This window comes from Larimichthys crocea, chromosome VI (genome assembly GCF_000972845.2).
Source record: "Larimichthys crocea isolate SSNF chromosome VI, L_crocea_2.0, whole genome shotgun sequence".
NCBI lineage: Eukaryota > Metazoa > Chordata > Actinopteri > Sciaenidae > Larimichthys > Larimichthys crocea.
This window is the reverse complement of record NC_040016.1, coordinates 12441295-12468213: the sequence shown is the minus strand read 5'-3', so window position 1 is coordinate 12468213 and position 26919 is coordinate 12441295. Positions and strand designations below refer to the sequence as shown.

The following is a 26919-nucleotide window of genomic DNA, read 5'->3' as shown; positions in this document are numbered from 1 at the left end:
TTAAGGTATGACGGTGTGACGAAGTCGAGTGTGACAAGGCCATACATCAGAAATTATTGCTTAAATTGGTTGCTGATCCTGGCAATTGCAGAGCACCCGGAGGCATCCTATCCATCCAGAGAGACGTCTCAACCGCCTGATGTTTTGTTTGCGCAGATAAAAAGCCCCCTCTCTGGTCTGGACAGCTCGTTCTGTTAGAGAAAACTACACATTTGTGCATTAACTCAAAAATTTAATTTGCATTCATTTTTCTTTCTGCCTGGCCTGAAAGAGCCAGGTAAATTGAGATAAGTTTGCCTAATGTATGTTTGAATGGAAAGATGAAACAAGGGGCGGCTGTGAGTCAGCAAAAATGTTCAGTGTGAGTCAGCCAAGCCTACATCAGTCTACTAGTATCTGTTTGTTGTTGTCATTAATGTCATGATGGGAAATGTGGTACAGTTAATTAATGTGTGAGAGCCGCCATCAATTAGGGATATTTTTTTCTCTGCATAGGAAATAATAATAAATCAAAACACGACTGTCCTGCTTCTCTGACACAGATTTGTTTGGAGGGCTGGATGAGAGGGAGTCGCTTGCTCAATGTGTCTCAGAAATTAGTCGCTTTAGGGAATGAAAGCAGATTTTCTTTCCCCCTCACTTCCTGAGGAACAAGCCTAGATATTTGTTCTGACTGAATGATCCGTGACATCTATGCACATGAGCAGGGGGGACCGCTGCTGTAGCTCTTCATCTCCCCGCCATCAGGTGGGCCCCCCCCCCTCTTTACTCCCTGCTGAGGTCTGTGCCCCGCAGTGTGTCCTTTCTACCAAAACAGCCCCGTCTTCCCTGTCAGTGAGGAGACAAAAATGCTGTGCAGCAACCCCCGCCGACTGCTGCGTGGCTTTCTGTAGCAGAGCACCTGCGTGTCCCCTGCTGACTGACTGAGCCAAGGACAACGCAGCCACAAGACCGGCTGCCTCTCCACGTAGACGGCAAATAAGCTAAGGAGACTTAAGAATGGCCGAGCGGACAGAGTGTCCAGAACGTGTGTTTGTAACTGGAAGACAACTAGGAAAACCCTAAAGCGTTACACACCTTTACCCCTATTCTGTGTTTTCCAAAAGAGTGAGTATTAGGCTCAGAAACGCACCTGGAACACATTATAGCTATACGTCTTTATTGTGTGTTCTCTGTCGCATGGATGAACCTGAAAAATGTTTGTTTGGGTGCAAATGTGTCACACCTAACTGTGCCCTCCAGATGAAATGGGAAGATCAGAGAACAAACAGCATTGCAGAAAAAAGGGTAATAAGACAGGTACAGGTGCACACACATGCACACATGCACACACACACACACACACACACACACACACACACACACACACACACACACACACACACACACACACACACACACACACACACAGCTCATAGAGGGAGATAGTCACTTCTCTGGGGAGGGGTAACTTCATGCCGGATTAGGTTTACTCTGAGGTTTCAGTGCATGTCTCCTTCTTGTTTACGGTTAAAATGAATCTGACTCACGTCCGGAGGAAAACTTGCTCCTTGTTAACAAGCTTATGATTATTCAAAGGGTCCCAGTTGTGAGACACAAGAAGACATACCCTGCCCCTTTTGTATGTAAAGTTACATTTCAAACACTTTTACCTCAATAGCTGATGACAGCATGAAACAATAGCTAGGCATGTCCAAAAATGAGGTTATTAATTCTCCCTGCATTCATTTTAAATGTTCATCCTCTGGACCAGATGCACTAATAAGTAGAACAAATGTAGTTGGAGAGCAGCCCCAAGGTGATTTGCTGAATGTTTACACTCCAGTTATTACAATCCGCCCCTCTAGAGTCATGCCTCTAATTGCCAAAAATAAAGCCTTGATTTGTGCTTATAGTTTGAGGAGGACAGTGGTGGAGGAAGAGGAGGTGGCCTGATGCGCGCCCCCGTCTGTCGCCCAAGAATAGGCTGTTTGAACAGAGGAAGGACCGCTTGTGCCAACGGGTGAGTCAAGTGTCACGGATAGACTGATTAAACGCAGGAAGGCCGGCGTCTGGACCTTCAAAATAAAGCCATGCACCTATAAAAGACACTTAAAGCTAATGCGCAGATGTTGGTGCCAAGCCTGTGCGCCAAAGTGGACATATTTCACATGTTTTAGTCACCTTGTGTGTTATATTTTCTTAAAGTATGATAAATACCTCTTGATCACTTCATGCAGCATCACTCCTCTCAACAGTTACATTTGATTTATGTCTTGTTTTATTTTGAAACTAAAGATGGGAACGCAACAGTGTCGTCGTGGCCAGCTTGACTGTGTATGGTTGTTACATTGGAGAGAGTGGTAGAGAAAAGGAGCAAATGTGCGCGGCGGCGGAGAGGGAGGGAGGACAAGCGAGTGCGCAAATAGGCAGCCAGGCACATCAGCAGCAGCGGCAGAGCATCTTCCTGATCTTGATCTCCCGTGTCTTCAACTGCCAATCCTCTGTGCGCCTCTGATTGAGATTTCACTGCCGGCTCAAGTGTCCAGAAGCCTCCGCCAACCATCACCTCCCACCACCACCACACTTTTTTTCTCTGGGAGCTCGGTTATTCTTAGCTCAAGCAGCGAGAGACTGTCCTTCCGGTCCTTCTCTTATTTATCCCAGTTTCTTGAATATTTAATGGAAAATGGCGTTCTGCGCGCAGTCGTACGGTATTTTCTGCCTCTTCACAATCCAAACTGTACTTATCATATGCGTCTCCACGCCGACAGACGGGACCCACCTCTTCCCACAGCACTACACGTAAGTACCCTGCACCGTTTTTTTTTTGTTTTTTTTTGAGGAGGAGGTTAAACCGCTTTGTGGAGAGTGGAGCGCGGAACGAGGACAGGTGGCCCCGGCCAGACAAGCCTGCACATGCAGCGCCGTTTACCTTTAGGTGCGCGAAAGAGGGGCTGCTGCTGCTGCTGCTGCTGTCCCTGATGTTCAAACACAGACGCAGTTTCCGTCTGTGATGCTGCGTTATGAATCCCACACTCACAAAAACCCATATTGTTGTTTTCGTTGTTGTGGGGCAGCGGCGTTTAATACCCAAAAGCCTTATTCAATTTGTCATCGTCAACATGGAAACGGGCTACAAGGGGGAGCATGCACAGGTGCCACTGGGCGAATAAGCCAGCCGAGCCATAATTTATTAGAACATCCATCGGGATAAAAATAACATCATAATAACAGTCGCTGTGTTGTTTTGCTGTCACTGCTGCATGGGGAGAAGACTGTCCTATTTACGCGTGATGGATAGGTTGAGGTACAGAGAGGCTAGTCTTAAAAAGTCCTCCACTGGATACTAAACATTACCACGTCTCATCTCACTGCAGGATGCACTGGTGTTGTTTTTAACTGGATGTGTTTGATGCGGAGATTAAACCAATTAGTTAATGCCGCAGGAGCGCCAGCTCTTAAAAGCTTTCTCACTCAAACTCCCCAAACTATTTGCGCACACGCAGTTCGTGGATAAATTACGCAACCAAGCCCGCAGATAATTATCTGACATTTGTTTTGCAGTGCTCACAAACTGTTTGAGAGATATTTATAGTAGAGATGTAGATAGAGACGCACTTAAGGCCACTATCAGAGTGTTACTTTATTTATTTATCCAAGTGACCGCAGGCGCAAAAAGTAGCCGAGCACCCAGCTGTGTTGTGGAAACTAATGTTGGACACCTGTTGGGACGTTGATTTGCGACAATATCTGAATATAAATCCTCTAAAATGGGAACAGCACAGTAGTTTCACCTTGAATGACACCCGGAGGCGGACTGAAACATGATGTGTGCACATGCAGCAATCAAGCAGCTCTGTGCCGCTATTCAAAAAAAAAATGATGATGATGATAATTAGAGAACAAATCAGATTTTTGTTTGTTTGATATGTTCGGATCAGTCCGGAGTGCAACAGTTGCTCACTACGTGATGACGTGATGATCCGATGTGAACATGATGTGTAGCCCGTAGTGACGATTAGTCAGTCAGGTTCACACAAATGACAAGAATCTAAATGCTCCCTGATGCGTCCATCGCTGTGAAATCTCTGGGGCTTTGTTGTTCCTGATGGCCAAGGTGACTTTCAGAATGGAAATCACTTGTATTACTGTTTGATTGACTCACAAGGACAATTAGCTGCAAGGTTGATTTGATCACTTAAGCACCATAAAGAAAAGTCACGTGGATGATTTATTTCTCACATTTGGGTGGTTTTGCAAACAAATTTATATTGATTATTAAATTATATTTACTGCATTTAAATATCTGTTTCATTCACTCCATTTTCAGTTTATGATGAAATGCTTTGTCTAGAAACTTCCAGCACACTTTTACTGTTTCACTTAAATTATTTTTTTTGGACTGAATTGCAGTTTTTCGTTTTTTATTACAGTGTTAATCTCATGACTTGTTTTTATTTTTAAAGCTTGCCTGCCAGGGTATAGCCCTGACACACACACACACACACACACACACACACACACACACACATACAAGGGTGGAGCTTGTGTGTGTTATGTTATGTAGTTATTGTATTACACTGGTTTTATGTGTGTAGTACTGTGTGTGTCTGTGTGTGTGTGCGTGTGTTGGCAGGGGATTGTGGATAGAGGAAGGAGGTGAAATTATTTCCAGATTTCTAAATTATGTGGAGGAAGCCTGTTTCGATAACTGGTATCTAAATGGACGGATGTTCAATCTTCTCTAGGAATGTAAAATATAATCACTTACCTCTGTATGGAACTCGGAGCAATTTCCCCCAAATTTTGTTATTTCGACACATATGAAAATAGTCCACCTTTTGCCCTAAAAGATATTTCAGCGTTGCACTAGGAGTGACGACATCCGTTGCAGCAGAATACACACGGGGTGATGGTGTGTGCGGCTGACATACAGGTCATCCATCCAAACTCATTTTCTGCTTTTCCATAATGTTTCGCATAGCATAAATTGTAATACGAGGAGAATACGCTGGAAAACACAGGTGCCAAATAGTTTTATTACTATATGAGATTACAAAGAGGCAGAGATCATCAGTCAGCTTTCATGTGTAGCGCACAATGACAACGTCTCTGTTTTTAAGGCAGGATCACAGAAGGTCTCTGAGCATTAATTGAACATTGGGCGTCAGTAGTGCATATCATTTATCCAAACAATCGTCTCCTGATATCTCTGTATTTGTTACTGAATGGAGAGTTCTGCATGTTTGGGACTGTCATTTGATTTACAGTTAGTCCAACAAGTCATCACAAGAGCATCGTTGCCTTTTAAATGTTGCCAGGTCAGCTCCACGGTCGACTTTTTGTTTCATGTCACTGCATCATGGATATCAGTCTGCATATTTAAGCATGCTGTTTATTTGTAGTTGATGTATTCAGAGAAATGAAACAGATGTAGTAAATGAAAATACCAGAAGGGCGGAGTGACAAGGCTAATGTGCGCAGGTGTGGCTGTACATCTGATGGATGGATGGATGTTTTCTCAAGTGCTTAGTTCGTGTCAACGTTGACAACCTGTTATTACTACGTTACACGTGTGAAAAAGATATTTCCATATGACTTCTATGTCACTATATAATTGAATAGTTGCAGTTTGAGCTGACTGAACTAAACAGGATTTACATGTACCTGCATGGACGTTTAGTCCACGTGAAAGATAATATCAACCACCAGAGTTTAGATAAATATTACTCAAATCCCCAGCAGTGATAGCCAAATTATCATGATCAATATCAAAGCATTGTGATTCTTGACACAATTACCACAATTTTCCAGCTCTACAGTATTTGTGTTCTTACAATAACATGGGATCCTCTTACTGCATGTCATTCTGTCAAAGCTGTATACATGTATGCGTGTGTGTGTGTGTGTGTGTTGAATGTAGACTAATGAAGTTGCGTAAGAAGTCTGCCTGGCTTGGGGCAGAGGTATTGTCCCTCGCTGTTAGTATCACCACGTCCTGCTCGGCTCTGCTCTCACTGTAAGCTTGTTTTCATTTCATATCGAGGTGACCTTTTCATAGTCAGCAGCCTCTCCCCAGCGGTCCCTGGTCTGCAAAGGCTTTTTTGGAGGCCCTCTTGCTTTCTCTTAATCTTGTCCCTATAAAACACAAGCCAGTGCGCACAATCACATCGGCGAGCTCACTCTGATGCTACCCTCCTGATGAGACCTCGGCTCCTGCTTGGTGATTATGGCGAGCGCTGTCGCTGCCTGGCAGATTTGTGAAATATAATAAAGCTGTCTTCCCACTTGTCTTCTGTGCAAATCTGACATTTAAAGATGACATTTGTTTCCGTCATCATATTAAAAGACAAACAACTCTGTTGTGTTGTGCTGTTTGATGCTAGTGATTTGCTATCTGCAGGCTGTTAAAAGGAAAAGGTTGGCACGGAGTCAGCGGTTGACTCGCACACACATGACATGAATTTATTTATTTGATAACTGAAAGATTTTTGGGGGATTTTTTCAGCGTGTATCCAGGTTTGCAGCTTAGCCCGTGCTGTTGCTTTTAAAAGGATCTATTGAAAATCTTGATCCATTAAGTCATTTGTTGCTTGCTGTGAGATCTACAGTGATGAGCTCGAGCTGTTTGATCTCTTAATACCAAACTTGGCTCCGTCTAACGGGAGATCAGCTCCTGCTTAGGGTGCATTTCTGTCAGACCTGAGCAGTTTTATTGCAGAGCCGCTGATCCTAGCCGAGCCAAAAACGGGCACATTCACTGCCAGTCCTGCCAGGGCCCACCAGATATATGCAAGATGTGATGGGAGGGAGAAGGTGATGATGACTAACCCAGACATTAGGAGAGTGAGGACAGAGATACTTCTAGATAGGCGTAGATAGGGGGGAGAATTTGGCAGGTTGACTACAACAACCAAGATCCACAACGATTGGGGGAGAGACTCTCTCTGTCACGGTCTCAGAAACAGTCACATGCAGTGACAGAGAAATGAATGCTTGTGTAATGACATGTTGTGTGATAATGTCGAGTTATGGAGATTGAAAATGTCTAATTTTATTTCTCCAGAATGATTCACTGGGCTGGACGCATTGAGAAGGAGCTGGAAAAGGTTCTGCAGCACGTCACTGGAACTCAGCAGATGAGATCGGTAAGTTGACGTCACCCTTGCAATGTGACGCATTACATTTTACTGCATTATTAATCGGTGAGATTTCGTGGGGCGAGGTTTGTCTGGGTGTGAGGCAACTTGTTTGTATGAGCATCTGAGATAAATGTACCTTTTTTCTTTGTTTTCTTATTGTGTTCTTTGAGTCAAATCTCACTCCTGATACTTCTGGACTGACCTTTGTGAAATCAGTGTTTTAAAGGATAAGTGTGTATGATTTAGTGGCATCTAGCGATGTATTTACGGATTGCAACCCACCCCCTCACCCTCCTGTTCCACTGGCTTTAGATAAGGCTTTTATCTAAAGCCAGGTTTAGTTTGTCCATCCTGGGCTACTATAGAAACATGGTGGACACCATGGAAGAGGACCTGTGGTGCCTATAGATATAAAAGTTTCATCTGAAGGTAACAAAACATAACAATTCTTAAACACTGGACCATTAAAGTAAAGATATGCTGGAAAAAAAGCAACAAATTTAACAAAATGTTTTTGCTTGTTTTAAAGTCAAAACACCAAATGGCACCTTAATATGGGCACATTTAGCGGGACACAGTGTTGGTTGTTTGTGTCTGCGTCCTTGCATGCGGCTGTGTGTAACACGTGTCTGTCTTGTGGTAGAGCAGATGGTTTAGCAGAGTGTGATTGACACTGTTTCATCATATTTCTGCCATATGCGCATGTTCACCGTGCTTCCAGGGTTTGTAATGCACCCTGAGATAAATGCTTCATTATTGCTGTATGGGTGAGTGTGATTCATCCAGCCGGTGCGCTGCCTGTGGCGGCTTTAATGCTAGCAGTAGTAACAGTGGTTAGTGTGATGACTGTTAGTATGGTGGCGACATTGATGGATCCCAGCAAGGAGGAAGTGAGTTGACAGGGATCACGCTGTTTTAAAGGTTAATGACCATTAGTGGATGTCAGGCAGACACTCAGACTGCATGATAGAGAGAGGTTGATTTTTAGCAGTCATCCGGTGTAAGATAAATAAAAGAGAGACTGTCAAAATATTTGCCTTCTGCCGTTTGTGCAAGTATTTTTTTTCCAAGTATTCCCACTGTGCAGATTTCTAAATGGCACTAGACTTTTAAAATAATGCTACATATGGTTTTCAAGGTGAACGCATTCGGCTGCTATCTGTTTATACCTGAGCAGTTTTATCAAAAATGCCATCATTTTCACGAACTGAAAAACAGTGCAAAACCAAATGATTTTCTGAAAGAGCCAAACTTACCTGAAACTTAAATAAACTAGAAGAAAAGTCACAGCCATGTCAGCCTGTACACATCCGCCTTTTCATCTGCTTCTCGTACTTTTGACTGAATATATGATACAACTCCTTGTACATGCAGAGATAGGTGGAGGTTGGTAGTGATTATTTTCATGTTTGAGGGCTGCAACTGATTCCTTTTTTTTTTCCATCTGCTGACTATTTTCTTGATAAACTGATTCATCCTTTGGTCTAGAAAGTGTCCTCGTGACAAATTTCCTGAAGCCTAATGTGCATGGCTGCAAAGCACTGCTTGATTTGTCCAACCAACAGTCCAACACAAAAAGATTAAGAGTTAAATAAAGAGTTTACTATCGCATAAGAAAAAGAGAGTAGCTGGAACTGTGGAGCAATTGATATTTTTGCTTGAAAAATAAAGTTACTGATGTATTATTGTGGTCTCTCTTACTGCTGTTTGTAAAACTTTGATGTTCACGGCTGAATAATCCTGAGCTTAATGAGACCTACAGCTGAGATGTGACGTTGACATGACGTTCAGTGTTCAGCGGGCTGTTCTGTCGATGTAAACTAATTTAGACAACACTTGGCTGAAGTTTTCTCTGTAGGCCAAACTCAATGAAGCAGATCTCTCTAAAAATATTACATCCTTTCCCCGTTATGTCTTGTGTAGGATGCCCACATGGCCCGTGTGTGCATGTGTGTGCTGTGGACTGGCTGTGCGCGCAGAGCGGGTGTGAAAGAACATTTATCACGGCCCCAAACAGGAGTCGTCACAGGGTGTGCTAAATGGCCCAGCATGCCTAGAAAAGCCATTTTCTAAATGGATGCCTCTCTCTATACGTGTGTCTGATAGAAATCTTCCCAGGGCTATGCCGGCTGGTAACAAGATTGCCTCCCTCTGCGTCCCCTTCCTCTTCATGCGCAGTTTATTCTCACAGACAAAAAAAAAAAAGTATGTGCAAATTATTTTTGAGTTTGTCTTACATGGAAAGAGAGGAAGTACGTTGAATATAATGTGGTCTGTTCAGTTCCTCTCTGTTTTTCTGAAGTAAGGTAGTGAATGAAAGAGAGAAAGACCAAGACAGAGCAGCAGAATGTGTTTTGAATTGGACCACTTAAGAAACAACACAGTGATATACAATATTTAGATATGTTTTAGTTTGAGCTTTCATTCAAAGTGTCTCAGAAAATAAATAAAACTCAAGTCATTTAAGTGTTTCAAATCACAGTTTTAATATATTCTGCCCAGGTTTGGTCAGGATGTTGTTGTTCCCCCGAGGGAATGAAAGGAAGATAGAGGGTGAGTGATGTATTGGGGGAGTTCGAAGTTTCGAATGGAAGACTGTGGAGTGTGGATAGACAAGGAGAGTGGGAGGCTTTTAGAGCAGAGCAGAGGAGGAGGAGGGAGGAGGGGGTTAGAGAGAGAGAAAGGATAAAGAATGGCTTGACAATTGAGATGGATGTTCAGGCAGTTTTGTGTGTATATTTAGAGTCAAACTACTTAAGATGGATGAAATGATAGAGGGGTAGGAAGAGAATTGATAAATTTAAATGTGAGCAGACGGATGCTGTTTATAGACCATATCCTCATTATCCCGTGTGCTGCTGTGTTTGATGGGTTACAGTACGCAGCGATGAGAGGCGGCGGTGGACACTGGCATTGTTTCCATATCCTCAGGCTTATTCAGAGCAGTTTTAATAGGAGCACATGAGCAGCGCGCCTCCACCCACGTACTGTCATTACAGTGATTTGATGGTTTATCAGACAGATAATATTATTATATACAGTTCTTAGACATCAGGTGGACACACATGTTCACTGCATTTGCTCATATACCCATGACGGAAGAAGTATTTAAGTAGTTAAAGTAGCAAAATGATCTGGAAATACTTTAAGTACCAAAAGTAAAACTACCAGATGCTGCAGCAGTGACTGATAAGTTATTACATATGATATTGTTTATTGTTAATACTGATGAATTCATATGTAAGTAGCATTTTGTAGTTGTAACCACTTATCTACTGTATATGCAGTTTGATAGTTAGTCCAATGGTTCCCAGTCAAGGGGTCTAGCTGAATCTGAATGGTCATGAGATGATGACATGACATTTTTTTGGCTCTTTGGGCCTTGAGCTTTTTATTTTTTATTTTAAATGAAACTATCTAGGAGGTTTAAAGAGGAAATCTCATTTTGTGGAGAAACTAAAATCTCTTAGTCATCTGAAACATGACGAGGAGCCCCAATTAGTCCCTGTTTTTTCGTAAGAAGACATAAGCCACAGAGGTTGGGTTTAATATTTAACAAAAGATTATGTCTAATGTGAAATATTTCCTACTGAAATGTAGTGGATGAAGTGTAGAAGAAATACCTCAAGAACCTCAAACATGTACTATACTTTTATAAATGTACTTTCCTCCACTGCCTACTCCACACACACACACACACACATGCAAATAAAGTCACTGCAATTTCCACAGCTTCAATTTAGCAAGCCTCTTAAACGGCGATGCAGTGCAACATATGTTGAACTCTCTCAAATTCATTTCAATAAGAAGAGTCTAATCAGCATGAATAATTTAGCCTGGGACACATGACTGCTCCCGAACCCATCGGTTCAGGCTGGCACTTTACAACTGTGCACTGCGAGGATCTGTCTTCCCCGCTCCACGCCCTCTCTTCTTGCTGTTTGCTGCTCTTGATTACTGGAAACTTGAGAACGACGCATGTCCAGATCAATATACCCACGTGTGGACGCAGGGAGGAGAAGACAGAGTGCAATTTAATGGGTGTGTATTCATCCAGGTTTCAGAGCTTGAATTTTAGACTTGGCCAAGTATGTTTTTTTGCTTCACTTTTGCTCTTCATTTTCTGTCTCTTCGTGCTGTGTGGTCAACACCACATCAGTAGGCCCGCTGACCGCATGCTGACTGCAGGTTTATCTCCGTTGAACACACACCGTCTTGCCTCTAGTGCTTCCAGTATGCGTGTACATGTACTGTGTTTGTGTGTGTGTGTGGAAAGTCTTCTTCGTCGTTAACGTTGCTGAAGCTTCTGGTTCGATTTGATGTGGACAGGCATGTTTTTATGACTTGAGGGAGATGTTCAATGCAGGATGAACAAAATTCCAAATGTCTCTCGTACCTCCCTCCTGCTTCCTAGAAAAAGAAGGTTGCTCAAGGCCAAGACAGCCGGCCCCAACAAACAGATATCTCTATAAAGTGCACTGGTGGATTTACTCACTATCGCTGACTACAGAAATTTCCAATAATCTGTCTCAAATGCCCAGCGCTATAGTAGACATCACCCCTGCTTTTACTCCACAACCCCCGTCCACCCTTCCTAAAGCTGATGTCAGCTTCACCTCTCTCTCTCTCTCTCTCTCTCTCTCTCTCTCTCCGCTCTCCTCTCTCTCGCATCGTGCTGATCCATCAGTGGAGGATGATGTGAGGGCTGATCACTGCCACTTTGTTTCTTGATTTAATAGCTCCTTACGCCTGTAGACATTTTACGGGAAGAGTTGAAGGTCCCTCCTCCCACCATGAGCAGTTGCCTTTAAAGGAGAGAGAGCGCTCAGCAGCTCTCCTTCCTCCCCTCCTCCTTCCCCTCCATCTTCTGGTCTGGACCTTACACAACAGCAACTTGTTATCTGGCTGTGTGAAACATCACAGGCTATTTCTGCAGGAGAGATAGTTTACTCTGTGGCTCCAGTTTTCTCTCCTGGCGGCTTGTCTTAAGTATCCTTCAGTCATTGTGTAACACACATCAATACACACCTCGGATTACTCTTATTGAGGTCTTTAATTTAAAATTAATGAGTAAATAATGGCTCCTATTTTAGCACATCTACAGTACACCAGCAGCACACGTTGCACAGTCTAGTCAGCTGGTAGCCAAAGTTTCTCAATAGTACTGAGTTTAACTGTTCATCTCTACTTTACTTATAGATATAGTTTTGTTTTTTTAATGAAAATATAAAAAAATATGCATGTGTCTTTGTTTTTTTCATCAGGACCCAAACTTTTTGCTTTAACAGAAGAAGTCATTTCTCAAATATTAAATATCGTCAGCACTAGCATCTGTACAAGAACATTGCTTAAATGAAAATAATCCAAAACTGGCAACATTTTGATTTAAATTTAGAACTATCTTGTCAACAAATGAGTAAGCAATACCATGAATCTCAGCAGACATTTGATGCCAGCTTTCAGTACTCGACAGTCTTCAATACTCAGTGCCAAGTGGGCGTCCTGACCAAAAACAGCCCTGCAAAGAGCTGGGAAGTGGGAACATGTTGCTTCAGGTACACAATGAAATGCAAACCAGGCAGAGCAGTTTGAGTAAGTCAAGTCAAGTCAACTTTATTGTCAATGCTGCTATATGTATGCTAAAACATTGGATGTTATGAGAGAGGATTTTACTGCTCTGGAAAATTACCAAGTCATGCGGTTCAGTAACAGGCTCTAATCGTGATACATGATGATCAGAAATAAATTGTGCAGCCTTGTTTATCTAGTTATCTATCCATTTGTGTGCCCTCGTGGATGTGCTGTCCAATATTTAAACCTGGCTGCATTCCTATTCACAGATCCGATTTGCCCATTCCCAGGAGAGGGGCGGTCATTAGGGTCATGAAAGCTTAGACATGGTCTGTTAGCAAACCACTTTTTATTTAGTTTGGAACCCTTGTGTCACCCATATATTTCCTGTTTGTGTGCCAATGCTGGTATTTCCTGTGTATTTACCCCAAACAAAAACAAAATCAAACACACAGCAAAATAACTGTGGACATTAGAGGCACATAAAACTAGTAGCAAGCTGAACGTTAAGCAGTGTGAGAGCCGGTCAGCACCATTACTCCCAACCTTAGACTCCCATGGGCTGACAGGAGAACAGAAGGGCAAACACAAACACAGTGTATTCATTTTTCTCCCTTTTTATTGGTTTTCTGACACTGGGGAAGGTTACAAGGATTCCTCGGCTCCCCAGCTTGATGGCTTGGCACTGGTTGGCGGTGTTTATATAAATGAAAATACATATATCTGCAGAGTGCAGCCCTGCATGCAGATATCCCTGGGTTGGTGTAAGGAGGAATTACTTGAAACAGCTTTGCAACAAAATGTGACAGATTATATAGTGTCAGTGCCCTGTCTCTGGGTTCATATTCTGTTTGTTTGTTTTATATTTTAAACATAACATGTAGAAAAAGTTTTTTGCTGGACTGAAAAACCTCCGGATTTAAAGAGATTTCTTTCAAAATACATATGATGGAGTAAATATGTTGGAAAATAGTTGCTAAAAACATTTGAAAAGACTTTGAATGATATTACTGAAATGTGGAGTTAGAGGTTAAAACAGTTTTTCCACTAGTTTTCAGTCCGGGATTTTTTGGGCGGTCCTTAAATGGTGGCTCGATGATGCGTTGAGGCCACCCTGAGCAAACCCCTGCACCCCTAGCAGAGAGATAGAGATTAATTAATCTTGCTTAGAGTGTTTCAAGGTTAGTCAGGTCATTTTTGGAACTTATTTTAGTCGCTTCAAAATGGCAGTTTGACTGCTCCCATGAGTGGGCGTGGCTTCAGCACATTCAGCAGACACACCCCCACAGTCCTGGAGCTGAAAATCATTTTAACCCGATGTTGACACCTAATTTCATAAACTTGTTGATATTTTTAATCATTCAAATTTGGCTGGGCGGTTAATAACACTTTCTTCTTTGGTCTGACAAACTCAAAACACATTTATTCTAACTTACATGGACTTTAATTTGAATCTGAACTGAAAATAAACTGCTTATATTATAATATATGTATGTATGAATTTAAATGAACCCCCCAAACATTAGTTATCTAGCTTGTCTATTTTTAAAACTGCCAGCACATTTGTCAGTTCCTAGATATCTCTGCCTCGAAACAAAAGTGTTTTCTTTCTTTTGTTTACCTTCTTCAGGTTTTAACGGCTCCGTTTCAGAGTACAGCCAGCTGAATGAAATCAATAATGCAGGCTTTAAAACACAGTGCTACACGGTGCATGCTGCTTGTGTAGGGTTTTACGTCTTCTCTGGACACATTTAAAACAAATTGCTGTACATTGCTGTGTGTGTGCTTGTTGATTCCAGTGCAGTGAATTACCGGCATGGAGATGTAAAGGCCCACTGGGGTAACACAACGCCATAAGTGTCGGAACACAGAACAAACAGAGATGGTCTGAATCTCACTGACGTTCACTGTGGTGCATCGGAGGACTATATTTGTGTAACTAATTGTCGCTTGATAAATTCAAGGAAGACAAAAAGCGGATGTATTCATGCTACCAGTGGCTTTTTGGAGAGAAAAGAAGGCCTTGCACTTGTTTAAAGGAAGACAATATAGCATTATGTGTCAAAATAGGATTAGAGGTCTGCTAAAGCTGCAGCCCTGTCAAAGGAAGATGCTTTATTTTGCCTACGCTGCAAATCTTTTCTCCTTGTCTCTGTCTCTCTACACTATTATTTGCAGAGTGTGTGCGCATGCTTGTGTAATTTTCAGCCGTCTTCTGTTTGATGTTTCAGAGAGGGCATTACCTGTCTTTGGTACTATCTGTGCTTGACAGAGAGAGAGAAAAAAAACTGGGTACAGTTCCCTGAGTGGGTTGCAGTGGTAATGTAGAGTGGCGTGATGCCCTAGAAAATTCCAGGTGTGAAGTGCTTTATTCATTGCACTGCAGAGGGAGTGCTTCTCTATGTGTGAACTGGTAGGTGTGACGTTTATTTTCCATTGTGAGCCAAACGTATTTGTTTTTCATGGCTGTTTGTGTGTGCAACTGAAAGAGGTTGGGTGTGCGATGAAGTCTCAGAGGTTTTGTCCTCCTCTTCTTCTCGTCCTCCTCCACCTGCACCAGCCTGTGATTGATTGGTCACAGTTCTGAATAACTTTAATTGGCTTGCCTCAGCAGTGGGTGGTTCTTAAACGTCAAACTACTGTGGAAGTCCTAGAAAAGCATTTTAATTTTTGATCATGTAGGCAGTGAGGACTCTTTATTGCCATCTGAGAGGGGTCCTCAGAAGTGCTACCTACATCTTTTTAATTCTGCAGATCATAGTGGCGTCTGCCTTCTCTCTCTCACTCTCTTTCACTGTAAGAGAAGCTCCCCCTCCCTCCGAAATCCATCCGCCCCCTTCTTTGGCTTCGAACTGGACTCACTTTCTCATCTCTGCCTCTGGCCCTTTTCCCAGGGCGCCGTTGTTTGATGGGATTTGTGCTCCACCACTACAATTGCAGTGTTACACACACACACACACACACACACACACACACACACACACACACACACACACACACACACTCATCCATGTGCATGCATGCGTATATATATATATTTGCAAACACATACAGTTCACCAATTTATTATACCAACCCTGTCTCATAGAAATGACATTTACATACTGCTTATTTTACTGAAGAAATGAAAGTGTTGCAAGTTGTCCTACCGACTAAAACGTGATTGCTGTTTTCATGTCACGGCATGCAAAGTACCTTGTTATGCGGTGGAGTTGAAGCACGAGAAAGGAAGTGTTCACAGAAACCATGATCTCTCCCTAACCTTGACCAAAGTGCTCTTGTTTTCTAAACCTAATCACGCACAGGACTCAGGATATGAACTCCAGCGCCAAAGTGCTGTGGTTTGTACTTCAACCTCCCACCCAAACCACCTCCCTGCAAACTGTAGCAGCGATAATAGCATTTTCTTTAGTCGGCTCCTTGAGATAACATCAGTTTTACAAAAAAACAAATACGCACATGTTTGTCTGCTGTCGCCATTTTTTGCCTGTCAAACCTTACAGACCTTGAAAGAATCTCATAAATGCAGGCTAGTGTAAATTATTGATAGAGCTCAAAGCAGGATGTACCAAAAGGTCTGAAACTCGCCACATTCAACTGATTAGACACAAAGAGAGCATCATTACCTCCCAGGATGTCATTTCACAGTAAAATTGAAAGGTAATGAAAACGTTTCCAATCAACCAACCAATATTTCTTTTTCAAACTAAAACTTACTCACCAATCCAGTTAACACTGTTAACACTGCTGTGTTTTGTTGCTTCAGTCGTTCTTTCAAATAGGTTAAGCATGCTACCACAAAACCAAGTCAGTGATTAATGCTTACATAAGCTAATGGTTTATATTCACTTCTAACCTCGTAACAGCTTGTGCGGTAAACTGGAATCCAAGTGCAGAGTTTGTTTATTAATTATTCTTCAGTCTGACTTCTTATTTACTCTTTCCTGTCGTCGGTTTAGATGTGGGGTCCACTGTTGCAGGTATATACGAAGCTGCTGTTTCAATAAATAAACTCAGCATGCATTGTGTTTGTAAATGACACAGTCAGCCTAATTGAAATCAGTCTGAATTTGTTTCATGTGATTTAGAATCAAGTTAATGACTGCAAAGTTGTAATTTTAAATGTTGTGGGTGTTTGAGGACAGCAGAAATCAATCTTTGAAAAAACAGAAAAACAAATATGTGATTATGGTTACACACTACTGAGAGTCAATCTGATATGTTTTGTCGTGAGAGTTAAAATTTCATTCCGACTATTATTGCCGCGTAGCTGCAGTATCTGCTTTACATAGGTATTGTAATTGTAAGCCGGCAGTCTGTTTTTGCCTACAGGCAGCTTAGCATCCATTGTCATGTGGATGTGGATGGCATGTGAGTGAATGTTTGAGGATGCTCAGGAGTTAAACCCTGAAGAGTGCGATGGATTTAAGACTCCGTAACACTGTAAAGTTGAGCTTTCATTTGTGTGTTGGTTCTATACAGTGCGTGAGATGAGCGGAGGTATTTCCTGTGTGTTTGTGTCTACACGAGTGGTCTCAAGTTTTTTTTTTTGCTGTGATGATTAGGACACGTGTATTCGCGTGCACGCCTCGTGTACATCTGTGCTGGCGTGTGTTGTGTGTGAACTACGGACCACCAGCTCATTTCACACACAGACAGACATCAAAGGCGGTTTGAATTAACCCTGCGTGTCGGGGCCGCTCTGCATGCCATCCGCAATTTCACATCTCTGCTGCTCCAGCAGCACCAAACTTACATGGCCCATTCATATTAAAATGAACAGATGGAGTTTTGCCATGCACCCAATCGCCATCCTTCACTGAGAGAAGATAAAACTTCAAAAGAACAGAGATACATTGGGATCTGTTTGCAGGTGGTTAGCCTGTGTGTCGTCGCTGGTGAGGTGAAGGTGTTCTGTGTCTCTGTGAAAGTGGGGGCAAAGAGCAGGTATCGTGTTTTTCTTATTAAAGCAGGTCAATTGTGTTTCCATTACAGCCCTCTTGCAAAAGCCAGCTCCCTTTCTCCTTGATTAGACACTGCAGAAATGATGTCACGGTCGCACACAGACACACACGGGTACACACATCAAAGCATACGAGCCTCACCTCTTTCAACTCACTTTTAAATCTATAACAGGAAGCTGTGGCCTCACTATATTGTTTGCTTGTGTGTCCAAAATTTGTTTTTTGATTGTTTTGACTGGATAGCGTTAGCTCTCCCATCTCCTCCAAACACTCATTTTCACATTTTCACCCCATCTTGGCAGCTAATTTAATTTTATATTGTATTTATTGATCTGGCCAACTTCAATTTCCTGCAGCGGCGTGCGCGTTAGAAGCGATAATGTAGACGAACAGGCGTCGACGGCGAGGATGGAAATGGCGATGAAGAGTGTGATGATGATAATTTCTGTGGGTGATTGTGATTGCGATGAGTTGTATGCTGATTAGAGCAGTGTCTGAAGATGGCTGGGATCGCTGCAGTGTAGGTGAAGCCATCAGCCGCACTGTGTATTTTTAATATCCCCCCAGCCATCAGTAGGCCGCCATGACAGCTATTCAGTAAACACATTCATATTTCATTAATCTGGCCTCTCCTCTCTCCTCCCCCTGACGGCCTCTTATTGTCTCCTATAGAGGTTGTTCAGTAATCCACTGAGACCTTACCTCATCCTACTGTGTTACCTGCACCCACACACATAAGTGCTATAGTAGGAAGTCTTTTCTCATGGTTATTTGGCACACACTTACAGAGACTATGACAGTTAAATTTAACAGTGTATAGGACCGCTGTTAATACAAATACACCCACATACTGTATGAATGCACTTGTGTTTACAGTATTGCCCGTAAGCGCACTCACACTCGGGGGGGTTCAAACCACTGACAGACAAACACACACAAATAGCTGTTAGATTAAACTACTTAAAACAAGTGGAAAAACTGTATGCTCTTTAAACGTCTGTGGAGATGTCACGTGTTTGTTCAATGTACAAGACAGAAGCGCGCAAAAGAAAACACAACGTAATGAAACGTGTTATATAAGTTACCTGAAGCCGCACAAACTGAATTAGGGAAAATGAGGTTGACAGTGGACAAAGCAATCTTAGCTCAAGTTCCTTGTACTGAGAGCTTTGGCCTGTATCAACACTTTACAAATGTATGAAGTAAATTTGGTTAATATGTGTAAAAAAGTTTTCTGTCCTTTACACTTCTCTAATTTATTTGACAAAATAATCTCGACTCAAGGTCGATTTATTCTCCCGAGATTCCTTTTAAGCCTTCATGCACGAGACGTCCTAAATGTAGACCTCAGAATAGCCGACACTGGTAAAGCAGACGTGTTGCTAATAATATTAATGATGGCGCCGTCATGTTCAAGTGTCACTGGGACCCTGAAATTTAAGCAACTAAATGGAATTCAGCCATCATTCATTTTATAATTTACACCTACACTTCTCCCAGTGAAACATGTCAAAATGTCTTTGATGAAAAGAGCCGATAATGAAAAGTTTGAACATCTACAGTTCAATGACGGCTGAGCAAACTCCGTCCGTTGATTAAATCTTATGATCTTCTCAAGAAAAATTCAGTTTATTTGTCACTAGGACTGTCGATTACTAGCGTATGGATCTTCAGCCATCTTTATAAAAAGGTGTTTTTCACTGTTTTTATTTTTTTGCCAAGCATACTTAGTGCACACAATTGGAGTGACTATTTATAAATAGTATAATCTGTTCTTACCAAATAAAGTCTATGGCTGCCAATAACCAATAAATATAAGAAAGTGGCATGGCTTTACACTTAGTCACCCAAGTGATTAAGTTAATGACACAGTGTTTATATCATCGGGTTGAGCACAAATAAGAGTCCTTTTCTCCAAACAAAATTTAAATTTAACTAACTATCTGGCACCAGTGGTCCATTACCAACCATCATTTAAAATGTAAAGATCATTCTGACATCCGGAGGAGGGCATGACCTACCACATAGAGACTTGTTACTTAGAGTGGGTTTATAAAGTTTGACACTTTTGTCACTGCATTTGTCAAATGGCATCAGTTATGGCGACTCATGTGCTGTGCTGTTTTTAGAGTCCGGCAGAAAGCAATTACAGGCTTGTAGAGTTCATTTCAGACTGACGTCTGTGTAATTTATTTATGCATGTCAATAAAATGGTAATGGGTCATTACTTATAGGGTGGCATTTTAGTTAAGACCTGTCCTGCAGTTCTTGTACCCTACTGAAGCAAACATTTGTCTCAGCCTGTAATGAAGGCTTGTTGTAAATTTTCCTCATATGAATTATTCAGCTGCACTCAGCTGAACTGATCTAGGTGCATTTGTACATTATGTGCATGTGTGTGTTTGTAGCTGCTTCAGATAAAGATGACGTTACTGGTCTGCACAGCGGGAAAAGGGATAAAGCTGTTTGTGTTGGATAAGATTTAGCGTCAAACGAGGAGGATAAATAGTCTATCCAGAACTGATTGAGCCCTATATTGTGATACAGATATAGAGTGTAGGGATGCACCTGTGTGTTTGTGTACATGAGAATAAGATTCAGTTACAGTTGAATCATGAGGATGGAATCATATATTTTATATAGTATTGGTGAAATCACTATTTGCTCCTCGGTATGGTGTGTTTTTGAAGAGAACTGGGGTTTGAAAGTGATTCAGGATGTGTGTTTGTATGTATTGGGGGTTGGTAAGGTCGTCTGTCAGTGATGGCCTCCAGGGTCTGTTGCTGATGCATGAAGTTGTGAAGCCTTCTCCATGGACTCAGCACCACGGCTCCACAAACAACACCAGTCGACATGAACTCATGACATACAGATGTGCAAACTGTAGACTGACTCACTCTAAGGAGTGTACCACTCTTACTTCAGCTGTCCTTTTTAACTTTTTATAACCATGTCTACAGTCTATTTTTAAACTAGCTGTTAGTCACTTCCTTTTCTATGGCTCTTATGCCGTTAAGGTACACGTCGACTATTATCTCAAAAGGCATGCGTCTAACGCGGTTAGTCTAACACGGTTACTTTTTGTCTAGTGGATTGTTGCACTCAAATTAGCAGCTTTAGTCACAGCTCTGTGTGATTCAACTCACCAACTGCTGTGTGAGTTGGTAGCCAAGGCTGAGGTCAACTGTGCACTTGAATATAACTCTCACTGCAGAGATGTCAAAATGATGCGTCAGATTGTCAGTACACAGTTTGTTCTTGTTGTTTGGAATAATGTGAGCACCTGGCTATCACTCATAATGTCACCATTGTGCACTTGCACTTACTTGCAGGTTGAATTTTGCCTTTGCAAAAGTAAAGGTAAAATGCTAAAAAAAATATACCCATGGAAAATGAGAAAAACACTCAAAGAGAAAATATTCCCTGTTAGTTTGAATTTCAAAATAGTGACATATGTACCTTCAAATCTAATTTAAAGCCAACATATATAAAGCCTAAACAGGCCAGTAGACAGACAATAAATATGATCAATTACATGAAAACAGGACAGTGGGCAGTTTTGCTGCCAGTGTCTCTCCTTCACATGAAAGTACCATACACCCATAATTGAGTTAAAGTATGAAACACTGGGCTTTATTTGTTCTTAGTGTAGCCTTGTGATGGACTGGCGACTTGTCCAGGGTGTACCCCGCCTCTTGCCCAATGTTAGCTCAGACTGACTGGAAAACAGAGGGATATTTTTTGTATAAATGTTAACTTAGCATTTTAGACAAATATCAGTTGAATTGAATACTCAATTACTGATTACTTAAGTCACTGACAATATATACGGTTTGTAATGTAACCCAGGTTTGTTTAGTTAAAGGTTCAGTTACAGACTATTAATCCTGATCTGAACCTAAAATCAATGGACAATGAATTTCAATGTTAATAATATTTGGAACAATGGTATGTGTGCAGCGTTAATAATCATTTAGGTTGTAAAGATATTTCTGCATAGTTAACAGAACATAACATACAAACATGTTAAAAGACATGAAGGTCATTTTGTTCTTCATTGTATGAATGTACTGGCTGAGATGCAGTTGAAATCTTTTAAAGTGCACATTAGACACATTAGACTGGAACTGGAGACAACTGAAACTAGTTGCTATTACCTGAGTCTTCGTTGTGTTCAGATGACCACGTTCTGCCTCCCATTATTGCTGCAGTTTGTGAGAAATGTTCTAATATTTGAGGAGAAAATATGCAGCTCAGGTGCAGAAGCTATGGTCGGACACTTGTGTCTGCCTTTTTTCTCACAGACAAAGAAACCACAGACAGGCTCACTAAAGTGGAAATTGAAACTTGAACAGCTTGAAGAATGAGAATTTTATGAAATGTTTTCTTTTGTACTGTAGCTTTACAAATTTATCCACCAAAGCGTAAACTTTCCGGCACTAAAGTGGATCGTTCTTTTCAGGCGTCAGTTTGGCAGTCCCTTTGCCTCAGATATTTCTGACACGCACAAACACTGGAGCATACGTTTCATCAGTATCTCTCTGCAGCTACACAGGGTTACATCGAGCATCTGATATATTATTGATACATTCACTGCAATGAAGGTAAATGGCGATGAAATTGTTGATACACATACATAATAAATCTTATTATTCTTATTTTGAGTGTTTGGGCGACCCACATTTTTAATACAAAACCAAGTTACAGGCAGTTTTATGTAAGTTACTATAGCACAGTTATTTTATGTAAATTACAATGATTATTCTCCACCAGGGACTAAGGGAAGCTTTGGCAACCTGTGGATTATTTTGACATTAGGATTTTCGAGAACAATTTTCAGAACATTTTCTTTCCCCCCGAGACATAAAGTGTTGCTTTTGTGAAAATGTTTTGATAAACTGAATATTACAGCACGGTGTCTTATTGTGAAATAAAAGCCTCTCCAGGTGTGACATAGATATAGAACCACATGCTCATTACTCAGGGTCTTCACCTTGATTGTGGGAGGTTGTGTAAAATGTGTTTGTGTGTTTGTTTTTTTACGAGTAGAAAGCACTTGCACAGCATGTGTGTGTGTAGTATGATAAAGTAGTAAGCAAGGCCCTGCATTGATCTGTATTTTTTTAGAGTGTGTTTGTAGAGCTTTTCAAAGAGCAGACCGTGTGTTCAAGGCATTGATTGTTGCACAGTCGCAGACGTTCTACAAATGCTGAGTGACAGCTCTTTCTTGAATGCTGCGTCTTCATTTATGCCACACAACTTTGGGGCGATTGAAGGCGTCTCTGCCGCCGTGGATTTGTTGTTCTAAACTGCCTTCAATGTTTTCTCATAAAACGAGAGATTTTTGGTGTAGCATCAGGATTGTCAGGCTAAGAAAAGGACCTAAAAGCTTGAGATGTTCCCTCCCATGTCTGTTCTCATAACAACATAATAACTTCTGTATAGAAGAATGAAGAAGAATAATGAATGTACACTTGTGCAGCTGAGTGTGGGATGCAACAAAATGTAGATATATGAATACTGTACACGCAGATTTACAAGGTTAACAAGAGGCAAGAGTATTGAGGAGACAGCTATACAAAATGCTAAAGCATGTTGTTACTGGAGGACTGTGGGGTAGAGGCTGGAAGGAGGAGATCATCATTACCCATTTAACGTTAGGGCACAGAAAGCTCAATTACACACTTCATAAAACAGGTAGACAGCCAACACGAGTACGCACGCAGTGTGATCAGTTACAGTCACTTCAGCTTGTCTTATTGGAAAGTAGTGAAGGAAACTACAGTAGTATCATCTCTGGGGGAAGCAAAATATAATCACGTCATATAGAAAGTATCCTAGGAAAGGCTGAATTTAAATTATTAAATCATTAAATGAACTACATAAAGGAAACATGTCCAGACTTTAGCTATGAGACTGGCTTTCCAAATGCTAATAAATGTAATATAAAAGAAATCCTGAGGTTATAGATACTAAAACAGTAAAAGGGTGTCAATATCTCTATCATTTCTGTGACTGATGTGTGTCATTAGCCTTCCTGTGATTAGTTTTCTTAGGTTTGGAAGCTGTATATAACAAGACTTACTACAAAACAAAAGTTTATTTTGCTGTCTTGAATGAGCAAATAGAATTTCTTTCATGATTTTGCTATTGAAGGCGGCAAGGGTTCAATATTAAATTGTTTATTACAATAAATAATGCCAAGGATATTAAATCTAAGTAAAGCTGCATTAACTTTAAACATTAAAATTACATTAACGATATTTTTAGGCCTCATACTACCTACCTGTACTTCTTTCACTTTGAATAGGCCTCATTGATTGTAATCAATTTTTCAAGAAATGAAAACATTTGAATGTTTTTTGTGTTTGTATAGGTTGTTTCGTGTTCGCTGGAGGTACAATGCATTTTGCATTCAACATTGAACCTTTAGTTTCTAGCCACAATTTTGTCCTCGGGCGTCGAGGAGTCGACTTTTAATGGGTTGTCAGTCATGATTTTGGAATGTGTTTTGTCTCACAGAGGTTGTGGATGTTTTCAGTAATGAACACTTTTGTTGATCCCAGTTTTTGTATTTGCAGGTTTAATGGATGTGTAATTACTTGCTTTATGAATAATCAGATCAGCATGCAAAGAGGACTGAAATTGCCGGCTTTCAGCAGGCAAACGGTGTGCTGGTTTTGATTGGAGGGATCAGACTCAGTTATGTGGAAACCGGCGACTGAACGCTGCAGAGAGACATCAAAGCATATTGGCTGTGTGTGCTTGCTCTCGTCTGATTTGTGATCACACAGGGCGTTTTACCTCTGACCTGGAGTCTGGAGGGTTTGATATATGTTGCACGCAACTGTCCTCATGTCAAATATTAAATGTAAATGTCAAAGGCGTCACTGGCCTTTGACATGCCAGCCACAATATGAGATAGTTTGGGTTATCTGATATGGAGTAGTATGATGTACTTATACTCAGACAGTGTATAACCTACAGACGGGGGCCCAGCATGGAAGCTAAGCATTGCACTGCTGTGGACATGGGCAGCAACAAAACATATTTTAGCCACCTAAAAAAAAAGGCAAAAAAATAAAAAATATCAGTGTCAGTTGAATGTATGCTATATTTAGAATTTTTTTTACAGCTTTCACACCTCACCTTTCTGAGAGGAATCTGAAGTTACATCACTGTCTTCAAAAGTACCAGATTTTATTGAGAAAAGACATAATTTCTAGCTTGCAGAACACGGGCATTGCTGGTGTACCCCTGCCTCGACCTGCAGCAATTAACACAAAACACAAAAGTCACACAATAACGCAAGCAGCTCCTGTGATACGCAAGTTAAAATGATGTTTTTTGTCAACAAAAGTCTGCAAATTAAATTCTTTGTGTGATATAAGTGCTTCAAGTCTTCCTGTCAGAAAGGGAAGTCTGACAGTGAGGTAAAGCTGTAAAAATATAAATACAGTATACTGATTTTTAGATGAGTCTTTTTTTTAGGTGGCTAAAATATATTTTGTTAGTATCACCTACCACAGTGCATCGCTAAGCTTCTGCTCTGGTCCTCCTGTCTTCCTCTATAGATAAGTACCTCATACAATCCTACATAAAAAACCCAAACAAATCCCTTTAACCAATAAAATACTGAACACACATACTGGATATGTGTGTGTTCAGTTTTTTCCTGTGGTCATCGTTTGTGTGGCTGTTGCTGTTTTTATTTGCAGTTGTTGTTCCTTTTATTTTGTCCAGTTTGGATGGAGAAATAACTTCTTCACAATGAAGAAATGAACCAGTAAGACATAACTACTCAATCTGGCCCAGCTTCTACAGGGGGGCAATAGATGTCAGACTTGGGCACAGTTTATTATATTCAATTTAAGTGTTGAAATAAATGACAACAGGTAGTTCATATCAACGGAAGGTATTTTTTTATTGTGTTTAGTTTTAATTGTTGACTTGAGTTAAACAAGTATATATATACATATGTATGTGTGTGTGTGTGTGTGTATGTGTGTATATATATATAATGTATGTTTTCCTGTTGAAAGGCATGTTTTTCTATCTCTGTGTGTTGGTGTGGTCCGAGCTTTGTATTTTATTAAGGCCATGGCTGCTGTTGCGGCAGTGCCCAGTGAAATGGTTAAGCTCCGGCTCTCTTTCTACAATGCAGAATGGGTAGGCATTAATCTGGCCCAGCTGGACAGAGGGAAATTAATGATCATTTACACTGACGACATAATCAGGCTTCACGCTGTCCTCCGATACTAAATTGCTTCTTTTGTTCCACAAGATCTTCGTCTTTCTTTCTCCATCTCTCTCTGTCAGTGTCTTTCTCTTTCAACTCTCTCTCTCTCTCTCTCTCTCTCTCTTTTTTTTTCTTTCTCCCAGGTCGTTCTCTGTTATCGGTCATTAAGTGCTACGTTTCCATGGAAACAGCCAGTTTGGCATGCTGTAAAAGTGTCCCTGTGATGTTCAATATGGAGGACTATCTTCCTTCCACTGAGAGCTTGTCCAGTTTAGTGTGCCGTTGAAAAACTGTTAGGGCTGCGAGTCGTGCTGCAGAACCTGGATGTTTTTGGAGGGAAAGAACAAGGATGAAGCAGTCTCTCAGCGGGGGTAGGAAGGTTGTTGAGGGCGCACACCCCCCCCCACACCCACACACAAAGACATATACATAGCACGCTGGAAACGTCCCCTCCGTGCCTTATCTCTCACCCGAGTTTGTGTAGCTGTTTCCTTAATGCCGTCACTTCTAAGAGCAGTGACCCTGTTGGCAGGTGACATGGGGGGCTGTCTGTGTGTAATTAGGCTGTGCTCTGTGTGTAATGATTTAGCATGGAGCTGCTCTCTATCAGGCACAGCAGACAGTCAGTGTTAGTGTCAGACAGTGGGGCAGGAGGGAGGAAGGGGCTCGGCCATCACCAAGGGCAAGCCTATAGGATGTTACGGCAGCCTCCTCTCTCAGAGGGGAGGTTAAATTGAGTTCCTGAGTCAGTGAAAATCCCCCTATCGCTTATCGAAAGGCAAGAGGGTTAAATATTCAGTCTGGGAGGTTTGAAATGTAATCTGCACTGTGAGTTTAAATGGTCTTTGGATTCCTCCCTCTCTGCTCTGTTCTGCCTGTGGTAAGACAGAGATAAGTGGGCCAGAACAAAATGGCTGTAATAGTGACTGTCACTCAGGTATGTGCTGGGGCCTGCAGAGTCGGACGTAAAACTTAACTTGCCAAGTAATATGTTATCCTGTTTTAAAAATGTTGATATGAA

General features: G+C 41.4%; 1 protein-coding gene across 4 annotated transcripts in view; it reads left to right on the top strand.

The window, feature by feature from the left end:
* The first annotated feature begins 1908 nt into the window (after positions 1-1908).
* The window catches only part of cacna2d2a (calcium channel, voltage-dependent, alpha 2/delta subunit 2a), a 146526-nt gene continuing 121515 nt past the window's right edge, over positions 1909-26919 (top strand). For 2 of the 4 annotated variants that reach the window (XM_027278860.1, XM_027278859.1), the window contains exons 1-2: positions 1910-2002; positions 7049-7130. In XM_027278860.1, the coding sequence (XP_027134661.1) occupies positions 1935-2002; positions 7049-7130 (150 nt within the window). In that variant the 5' untranslated portion in view covers positions 1910-1934. Of the gene's footprint in view, positions 2003-2324; positions 2785-7048; positions 7131-26919 lie in introns of those variants that run through there. The other 2 variants (XM_027278858.1, XM_019262935.2) reach the window with 2 other exon arrangements.